We start from the raw sequence: 11041 nt of genomic DNA on the forward strand, positions 1-11041 counted from the left end.
GGGGGGGGGGGGGGGGGGGGGGGGGGGGGGGGGGGGGGGTCCTTTTACACAAAGATTCCAAAAGGTTTTTCTTTTAGCTCCTATAAATACCCTTTGACACCCTCATTGTAATTGTCATCTAAGTATCAACCCAAACAAAAAAAAACACACATCAAATATTCATAATTTCCTCCATATATTTTCCTTTCCTTAATTTTTCCTCTATTAGCTTGCAACTCTCTCCACTTTTGGATATTGTGGTTTTTGCCTAAGGTAACTTTTGATTTCATTTTCTTGAAATTTTAGTAAGGGATAGCTAAACATAGTTTATAATAAAAGGTTGAAATTTTATTTTTTGTAAGTTTGTTGTATTTGTGGCTGATTTTTCTTCTTCTTCTTCTTAATTTTCAGAGGGAAAATCAATATTTAGCATTTGATATTCTTCAAGATGTCAACATATTGTGTAAGCTTGATCAAGAATTCCAACTTGTTTTTAAAGATAAAAGAAGAAAAAGAGGCAATGGTGTCAATTCTTGAAAATGTTGATTCCACTTTTTCAAAAGGAGAAAAAGATCATCATGAGCAAGTGATCAAAGATCAACCAATTAAAATATTTGATTGGAGTTCAATTTTATCTCCTTCAAAGAATGAAGATTCATCTAATAAGCTAATTCCAACTAATCCTTATGTCCATCCTCTTGACAAAAGATCAACAAATTCTTTGAGTGAAAAAAGTCTTGAAATTTGTACTGAGAGTCTTGGATCAGAGACTGGCTCTGGCTCTGATTGCTTTCCCTCTTCACCTACTTCTGAGCACGAAGGCTCAGATGATGACAAAGACAATCATCATCATTACCACCATCACCATCAACAACAATATTTTGTTGTCTCAGAATCCTCTGAGGATTTTCATGTTTATAATCATAGCAAGAGATTGATATCTTCTTGTAGATCCTTTCCTCCTTCTCTTCCTTCTGTTCACATGCAATCACATAGACAAAATGGTAGATTGATTCTAGAAGCGGCTTCTGTTTCACCTAACAATAGTCTCCATACCCAACGCCTTGACGGCCACCTTCTTCTCACCCTCATCAATCAAAATAATTCCGAACTAGAAATAGACAAATCATGTGAGGATGAAGTTGAAGAGTTTGAGCAAGTATTTGGCGATATTCAAGAAGTTGAAGGTAATGAAATACCCCACTCAGATAGTGGTGGTGATGAAGAAGAAGAATCTGAAGAAGAGGAAGAGGATGAGGGCTCTATGATGGAACAAAGTCCAAGATTGTCAAGTGAGGTGACAAATGTCAACAAAGCTTCCATGATGATCCTAGAGAAAAAGAATCAACTAACATGGTCTAAATATACTGTCAGTTTCAACATGACATCTGGTTATTTCGATTTCAACAGTAGATTCAACAACTCAGTAAACTTGTTGACACAAGAGGAGAGGAATACTAATAACCTTAGAGAATGTTACACTTATCCTTCATCCATTTCACAGTCACTTCCTCAATCACCATCACCATCACCGGCGGCTACAACCTCATTAAATGCCTATGAATACTTTTGGAGGAAGAAACCAACAATGGCAAACATTGTCAATAATTCCACTATTACCAAGTACTACTACTACAACAATAAGCAAGTTGGTGTAGTAACAACAACTAATGGTATTGATACCACAACCACAAGTACTGCAAAGATATCAACATGTACACAAGACTTGGTGCTAATTAAAGAGAATAAGGCATCAATTATGAACAACAATTTGGGGCCTCTATTGAGAAGTTGCAAAGAGCCAAGGAGATCTCTAATAATTTGGGAGCCTTATTGCATTCCCACCTCCTAATGGTGATCATCATTAATCTAAATTATTAATCAAATTATATGATAAATGAATATGTAGTTAGTCATTTGCACATATGATTTTCCTCTCTTAGTTTTTACTCTTTTTGTCAAAAAAAGAGTTTTGTATAGCCAAATAAAAAGAAGAGAGAGATCAAAAGAAAGATTTTAATGGAGGTCAATACAATCATTTCATCTTATTTATGAGCCTTTTAATTATTGTTCTGTATTTCAATTTATGTGATTTATTTTTCTTTTTAATACGTTTTAAAAAGAGAAAAGGGTCTGAAAAATACTTCAACTTTGGCCGAAATTGCTGTTATGATACCAAACTTTACGGAGGACCTTTTACCCTGCACTATTTAATAGAGTATTTTAAAGGTATATATGTGCCCACGTGGACACATAACTATTTAAAATGATGCAATATTTATGATGTTCACATAGACACATATATTCCTTTAAAATACACTATTAAATAGTGTAGGGGGTAAAAGGTCATTTCCAAAGTTTGGTATCGTAATAACAATTTCGACCAAAGTTAAAATATTTTTCAGACCCTTTTCCCTTTTAAAAAAAGAATATCACGTAGCTTTCTATATATATAATAATAATAATAATAATAATAATAATAGTAATAATAATAATAATAACTCTTTAATTTCAATATCTACCTGACATGTTTTATAATCCCAACAAAATTCGTAAAACACTTTGATACTTTATGCTAGTACTTAAAAGGAGGATTTTCGACATCAGAAATATTGAATTTATGATGGAAAGTATATCTGAAATTGATGCTATAAACGAACTAATTTCTCTAACGGTCTCCCTTGGACATTTCCACCAAAAATTAGCTAGTTTTAGTAGTATACCATCTCTAATTTAAAATCACAAGATTCATTTTTTAAAACAATAAAAAATAAAATTTATGCTCAATTAAAATATAAACTAAAAAAATATAAAATAAAAATGGAGGAAGTATCTTTTCTTCTATTGAGTTGATGATGATGTTACTAAAGCTAGTGTATAGTTAGGCAGACAAATCTTATTAGCCAACTTTATCTATTGTGTCATGTCTGTCCCAGCATCAATTGGACAATTGACACAAGATCAAAGTTGGCTAATAAGATTTATCTGCCTAAATCCCCCCCCCCCCAACCACCCACCCACCCAAAATCCCTCCAATGATATCTCAAATCTGCAAATCAATACAGGTGAGTAGAGGGAACACGTTTGTTCCTGCCAAGGCTGAGTGGCATTGCTTTATAGGTAGACAAGGGGATCTATGTTCCATTTTTGAGAAGTTTTTATGAACATATATGCATTAATATATGTAATCTTAAATAGGCGTTTGGATATTATTTGGTTGAAGTTTTTTTTTATACATAAAAAAACACTATTATCAATTGTCTCATTAAAAATACATACAATAATATTGTACATGAGATTTAGATAATTTAAAGCAAAATTTGAGTTATCTTTCAAAGGAGATCAATAATATACATTTGCATTATATACGCACGAAAAAAACTTGTCTTTTATCCTAGTTAATTTTTCGACGAACTAAATTCAATTGAAACCTTCAGGACCATATATAAAATGACTACTAATTTCATGTTCAATTCTTTATTTAATTTTCAACAACTAATTGTTGTTTAAATAATTTTTATTTACTTTGATGTTTGTAGTTAGACATATTTCAAAATTTATATGCCAAAATTTGATAATGTCATAAGTATTTAATTATTTATACTTGTTCCAGCCTATAATTATTGGAATCACATGCCCAAAGAATTAGCTGAAAATTATAGTGCTCAGAACCATATGCTCTTTATCCAAAAACCTCTATATATGGTCTCATTTGTTTCATTATGATTCTTTGTTAATGGAAAAAAAATAAATCATTTTCATATACTTGATCACACTTACAATATGTATTGTATTCACATATATTAAATGATGATTGAAGGTTCCTATTTAACGGACGGTGTTCACGAGAGCATCATATTTGTCAAAAGTCTCACCATCTAAACTCAGGTCAAATAGTAATGTTTCAAAACATAATTATTCAGTTTTTTTTTTTCAAAAATAAATATAGGTAATGGAACTCCCAAAAAGGAAAAATATATCTTGAAAACTTCAATTACAAGTCGGCCATATTTATGTTCTTTCCAAGAAAAGAATATTATATTTATATATTCAAAAGATAATTTAATTTTAAAATTTTTATTTTATTCTTAATCAGATGATTTATAGTCTTAACAATATCTAAGACTTTTTTTTATCACAAGTTTCAATGCTCATTATTTTTGGAAAAAAACTTTACATCAATATCTTATAAATTAGGACAAAAATAGATATATTTACAAAGTCATTTAATATTCACTATACTTCAAATTAATAAGACCTTTATTGTCAAACAAATCCACTAAGTAAGCATTTACACATGAATTATGAGATACAAACTATTATTATAAATTAAAGTTGAAAAATGACATTACAAAGTTAAAATTATGTTTAAACATGTATATTATTATTTTTTAAATCAAAATTGTAAGTGGTAAAATAAATTCAGTTGAAAAAATATCTCAAAAACTAACCAAAAGATTATTCTAATATATAAATTTTAACCAAAGTATGTTTTGAAAATATTTTTTTTCGAAAAAGTCAAATCAAATCAGATTTCTCAAATTCTTTAATTCATAATAAAATAGCTCATTTTACTCTTTAAGAGTAGGTAACATATTTTTTTTTGTCTTTGTCTCTACTGCATTCTATCTCATTATTTATCACATTATATTAACATGATTAAAAATTAAATCACTATCAATACCTTGATCTAGCCAATTATATATTTGTAAAACATAGAAAAATGAAATGTCCATAATGTATACATATCAAATGATGTATACCTATCAAATGAATAACTTTTTTGTTATGCTACTAATAATTGCTCTCGAAAAATAAAAATAAAAATAAAAATAAGAGGGGGAAATTAATTGTCTTGGTTAAAAGATGTACAATCACTACAACCAAAGGTACCATTGATATGCACTTATTGGTATCTTTCAAACCCTTTCCCCCCTACACTTTGGTGGCACCAGAATTATCGACAAAATTCTGAAAGAAGAAAAAAATGAGACGTCCCGGCGGCGGACATTCCGGCGGTGGACATTACGGTGGTGCTGATTCCGGCGCCGATGCTACGTACAGCTCCGGCCACCAAACGATGCAACATCAGCATCAACAGCAACAACAGCAGCAGATAAAGTCGGAACATCATCAACAATGGAGATGGGAACGAGAGAGCCCGAAATTACCCACAAATTCTATGTCTCCCAACATGTATCCTGAAGGTAATTTTCTCTCTAAGTCTTGACCTTTTCGCCTTTTTTTGTTGAATTTTCTAGTGTTTTTGTTTATTATTACTTGCTGTTTTGTAGATAAATTTATTAAAAGTTTCATTTTTCAGATACAATTTACAGATTTTCCCTGAAAATTAGGTTTTTTTTTTGGTTCTGTTTAGTTTCCTTTTGGTTGTGCTTGCTTACATTGCCGGTGCCAAGTCCGGATAGTAGTTAGTTACTAAGATCTGATTATGAGTTATTGAATGGTAAGATGAATAAAGTGTGTTTGCTTATGTGTTTGCTCAGTTTTAAAAAAAAAAGATGAATACAAATTTTCAATTGAAGGATGAAGGTTGTGATAGGCTGGTAGCTAGCGTAAACTTGCCAATTTATGATGAATCCAACATGTTTGGGATTGAGGATTAGCAATAGTAGTAGTAGTTGTTGTTGGTGTGGTAGTAGTAGTTTCTGTTTCTTTGCTAGGCAATATTTTGTTTTGGAAATAATAGTTGCAACAATTATGACCACAAAAGCTACTTTTTTCCCCATAATTGTGGTGTCTGGGCTAACTTGTGCACATCCTAATTAATTCCATGTGGTACCTGCTATTTCTTATCAATAGAAGTATCTTGTAACTGTGTCCACCAAGGCTCGTACAGATGGGAAGAAATGAGTGATGTTTTTGCCTCCTTTGGAATTTGAACTTGAAAGCTCATGGTTTTCAATCCACTTTATTGATCACTAGGCCACACCCGTAGGCCTGTTTTGTAGATAAATTTAATTAAAACTTCCATTTTTGTGGAAACCTTACTTCCTCTTGGCAAAAGATCCACAAAAGTGGGGCACCTATTCGAGATTAAGGTTTAGTTATTGTTTTAACACTTATATTAAGGTCTGTAATCTTCAGGAGCTTTTTTAAATTTGGTTAAAGATTTATGTGCTAGTTTGCAGATGAGTGTGAGATTTTGGAAACATTTTGTTTTAAAGGTCCAAATTTACCTTAAAAAGACTAGTTTTTGATATTGTAACTGAAGCAGTGTACTCATGGATCAATATAAGAATTTGTATGGGACTGCACCCATTACTTCTGGCAGCTCAACTCTAATAAAGCTTATGCAATGACCACTCTAGGCAGACATTTGAGATGCTTCGACTACAAGCCAATAACATGAATATAAGAGTTTAACATTTGTCAGACGTACCTTTATTTTTCAGTTGCATCAAGCATTTTAATTCATACAGTTGCAACAAAATACATAGGGTCTAATTTATAGAGGGACACTAAGACAATAAGAACCTTTGAAATAAAGGAATATGTAACTTCAACTAGAAAATGAAGATCAGTTCAAACTATCTGATAATTTTTTTCTTTTAAAATAATGGTGGTGTTGGGGCCATCTTGCGTAATTCGACTATTCAGTTGGTTACCTGCTACCTCTCATCAACGATACCGGAGTAACTTTGTCCACCAAGGCTTAAGCAGATGGGAAGAAATCAACTAGTGCCTATTATCTCTACTGAGATTTAAATCTGTCTGTAAGGTTTGCACACACTTTGACCACTAGGCGGTACCCTTGGGTGCTAGTTGAATTTTTATCTCCTAAGGAATTAGATTAGACAAAATCTAATTTAAAGCATGAAGTCAAAGTGCTCCTACTGCCTAGTTACCCTTGTCTCAAAAAAAAAAGTGCTCCTACTGCCTAAAAGTCAAAGTGTACAAATTGAATTACAACGGAAGGGAACAATTGAATTCCTCTTATTAGACAATCTGTGGCATCCATAGCTACAGTTCCTACTTGATTATTGGTTAAGTTTTCAATGCAAAAAGGCTCCACAGATCTGTCATATGTGGGTACTATGAGGTCCAGAACCTTCTTGATCGCTCCCAGCAACTACCACTGAAGTCATGGAACGGATATATTCAAAAGCTTTATAATGCAGCCTTGTAGTTGTTTCGGACTATTGCTGCCTTTCATAAAACGGGTTTACTTCTTTCTTACCTTCCTATTTTGTTAATAATGCTGACTTATGAATGTTAGAATGTGTTTGGAAGTATTGAATTTGCTCATTCTGATTAAAGGCACTATACTGTCCTAGTGATACATAGGTAGCTTTTATAAGGTGGTATCAGCATTTTTTTATTTTTGGAAAGTAGTGCTTGTCTTTCTATGTTTCAACTCATTCAACAGTGCCTTTCCTATAGGCCAGGGGAGTGAAGCATCTAGATCCTACTACCAGGGCCAGAGGTCTGATCCAAGGTTGGCATTAGAGAATCAAGGTGGCAAGGATCCCAGAGCACAGCCTCGTGAAGAAGACATGGATATTGGTTATGAAGATAAGCCTGTACAGCAGACTTTGGAAGGTCTTGAAAAGAAATTCCTTGATGATATAATGAAACTGACCAAGGAGCAAAATGATGCAGAGGATGCCGAAAATTCTAGGCATAGGGAGGTTAGTTCAGTTTACTTAAGTGCTCCAATAACATAGTGAATTCTTCATTAATGTCAAGTTCTAAAGAGGTGCATTTAAAAGGGTAATGCCACACTATGCATTATCTACATCTTTTTTAGGATATACTAATGCTTACATACATGGAGAGACTCCCTTCCCTTCCGAGTTCTTCTGCCCAGCTTTTGATTTCTACAAATATCCATAGCTGTCAACCCCGTGCAATTGCATGATTCCAACTGAGAGACACAAATATTCCCTTAACATCTTAGTTCTTATCAATAAAGAGCATTCTTGCAATTCCTCACAACTTATCTTCTCTTCATGTTTCTTGGAACAGAAAATCAATACCTTACCTTAATATTTTGTCCAACCATCTTTAGATTAATGAACACTATCTGCTACAGTAAAACAGATCAAAGTATGACGTAAAAATATATCAGATCAAAGCCTAGTAAACCTGTTAAAGTGCCATATCCAAGGGCCTGTAGCCAAAAATACTTTGGAAACTGTGCTTGTCTGTGCCTGATAAAGCTTTACTCCTTACCTCATATTATATTTGATTCAGTTTGCTTGGTTGTGGAGTTTGGATGCTTAGTTCACTTGGATAATCTTATTATTGGTCAATTAGTTGTACATCAAGTTTGGAGCTTGTATGAAGTTTGTGACAGTGTTGACAATATATCACAACTCCTCCATCAAAATATATCGTAACTTTAAGTCGTGTTTGCTTAATGATCTCATCATCTCAGTCATTGTGATTCATATGATTTGTATAAATATTTTATCTATCACTGGGTAAACAGTTCAGAGCAAGGAAAGGCTGGTGTTAGCAGCTGCATACAAAACACAGCATTAGGGCTGTTTGATGTTGCTATTACTCATAAAGACAGATCGTTAATGGCAATGGTTAGAGCATCTTCAGATGAGTGAACAATAAAATGTTGTTCCTGTAGATGAGTGAACGTTTCCTATGGACATCGTTACTGGAGTTGTCTTCCCTCAATGAGTTTGAGCAATGTCTCTGTGCCCTCTTCCAATATTTTAATCAACTTTATTAAGCTGAATGGACTTGATAGGAGACTTGTAGTAGCTACAAACTTTTGGAGGTGGCCAACATGCCCTTAATGCCGAAGAATACAATCTTACCAGTTATAAAAAAATAATATTTTAATGTACCAAGTAGTCTGCAATATATGAATAGGATCAAAGGTTAAGCTTGTACTTCCAAGTTTCAAAAAAATGTTTATGTTGAACGTCTAATTTAGGTAGGTTAGATTGTTTCAATGTTCCTTCTATAATCTGTTCCCCTTCTTGCATATATAGTAGGTACTGAAACTTTTATCCATATTCCTTGGATGCTTTCTAGTGCCCACCCTGCGTGGGTAGAACAGCAGTGAATAGTTATGACTAGAGGAGAAATTATCATACCTACTTTCTTCAGTAAGATACAAATGAATTTTCTTAGATATAATACTGGTTTCACAGAATCGAAATCTGCAACTTCCTTGTTACACAGTGTCTGTCTTATCAAGAGAACTTCTATACCCAAACTAAGTTTGTGGCTATAAGTTATTACATGGTGTGAAAGAAGGATATTAGCTGCTGAGTCTAGAACTTTTCTGAGGCTTTTATCTTCACATTTTCTACTTCCTAAATATATGTATGTAACTGATGAAGCTTGGGGGACTGGGGAGGTTGAATAAAAATGTTTGTGATAGATTTGCTGATGTTTTATGCATTTTCAGCTATTTTGCTAATTAGTGTGGAGCCTTCTTTTCTCTTCATATGTTGCATTAAAATTTTTGAGCCTTTCTTCTAAGTGGAAATACATAATCCTTGTACTTCCTTCCTGTTTCTGGTGCAAAATTTTAATGTTTCATCCAGTATTTTGTACCAGTTAAGATCTAACTTTAAATCAACTTAGGATTAGGACATACGTACTTACTGGTCAAGCTTTAGCATAATTGTGAACCAGATCTAAGTTCTGCTATTCAAAGCATAAGTTCTGCTAAATACAAATTAAAGTATTTATGCCAAAAATTATCAAGAAGCTTATATCCGTGCTCGTTTACAAGACTAGAATATCATTCTCTACTTATTTAAAGCAAAGGGAAAAAATTAACAAGTATGTGCTACTATGCATGTCTTGACAGGGATGGTGACTAAAAGCGTAGATAGATTTTTTCTTGAGTTCATTATGTCTCTTTAAACTTCCTCCATCAGAATTGCTATAGCAGCAACCTAGTATGTATACACATTGAAGAGCAACCAGTCACCTTACTAGATGGTATGTGACCTCAATTGAGGTTGGCTTCATTCTCTTCAAGTTTGTCAAACAGGATTTAGCTGATGTAGAAACATTAACTTAGAAATACTTAGAAAAGAAGAAAAAAAAATATGGGTCGTTATCTTCTTTTCCTGTCAGTATAAGTTAAATGGTTATGATTTAGGTGAGTTATAGAGCACCTAAAGGTGTGGTCCAGTGGTCACTAAAGTGGGTTGAGAACCACAAGGTCTCAGGTTCAAATTCTAGTGGAGGCAACAACACTGATTTCATCCCATCTGTTCAAGCATTGGCGTATACCTCTACTAGTGGGAGGTAGCAGGTATTCCATGAAATTAATTCAGGTATGCAGAATCTGACTTGGACAGCATTGTATAAAGAAAATGAACTAGGTGAATTACGGGCTTCCTCATAAGTCATCACTCATCACCATGAATGGCATTCCTTCTAAACCCTGGCCAGACATTTGTCTCCTTCGGGGATTCTCAGTTTTGCGACGTTGTTCTACTTGGGATGTGGAGTTAAGTTACAGTTTTATGTTCAATTAAGTTCAAACTGTTAACAAACTTTGATATGGGAATAATTGCATGCAAAAACATTTTTCTTCTGTAATAAATATTCTTTTCCCTAGAGCCACATTTAAAATGAGGGGATACTTTTTCTGGTGAAAAGTAAACTCAAATGGAGAACCTGATACTTTTTCTTGTGAAAAGTATACTCAAATAGAGAACCAAAACATCACGAGAAGTAGATAGATAAAAGTACAGAATCTTTCCAGACATGAAACTGAAAATCAGCATGGCACTCACAACATCTATGGCTTATATAAGAATGCTAAGATTCCCTGTTTATGATGTTACTCCTTCTTTACTTTGTATTCATGTCATGTAACTATGTTATGTTATTGTATAGAATTTTGATATTGAAATATTAAGTAATATAATTAAGGCAGTCGCACATATATGGACAATACACTGCAAAATCTTGCAGGATTTTCATCCTAGTATTGCTTTTAGATCAGTTATGGTTTACAACTAAGTATTGAGGGTAGAGGTTCTCGATGTTTCTGTATGTGACATTGTATGTTAAGTTTTTTTTTTTTTTTTTTATAACCGAGAAATCCGTCTGT

The 11041-nt window shown here is 33.3% G+C and overlaps 2 protein-coding genes across 2 annotated transcripts in view; both read left to right on the top strand.

Annotated features, from left to right (window-relative positions):
* The first annotated feature begins 394 nt into the window (after positions 1-394).
* On the top strand, positions 395-1989 carry LOC102594496 (protein FAF-like, chloroplastic). The gene has a single exon (XM_006340380.2). It carries the CDS (start codon positions 428-430, stop codon positions 1829-1831), a length of 1404 nt encoding a protein of 467 aa, XP_006340442.2. The 5' UTR covers positions 395-427; the 3' UTR covers positions 1832-1989.
* A 2849-nt stretch (positions 1990-4838) lies between these two features.
* LOC102581583 (probable serine/threonine-protein kinase DDB_G0280133) overlaps positions 4839-11041 on the top strand; it is a 7144-nt gene continuing 941 nt past the window's right edge. The window contains exons 1-2 of the mRNA XM_006340268.2: positions 4839-5186; positions 7381-7628. Coding sequence (XP_006340330.1) covers positions 4967-5186; positions 7381-7628 — 468 coding nt within the window. The 5' untranslated portion in view covers positions 4839-4966. The remainder of the gene's footprint in view (positions 5187-7380; positions 7629-11041) is intronic.

Source organism: Solanum tuberosum, unplaced genomic scaffold (assembly GCF_000226075.1).
Source record: "Solanum tuberosum cultivar DM 1-3 516 R44 unplaced genomic scaffold, SolTub_3.0 scf00017, whole genome shotgun sequence".
NCBI classification, from domain to species: Eukaryota; Viridiplantae; Streptophyta; class Magnoliopsida; order Solanales; family Solanaceae; genus Solanum; species Solanum tuberosum.

Coding starts and splice junctions, on each gene's coding strand:
- LOC102594496 (XM_006340380.2), top strand. CDS start 428: ATGTCAACATATTGTGTAAGCTTGATCAAGAATTCCAACTTGTTTTTA.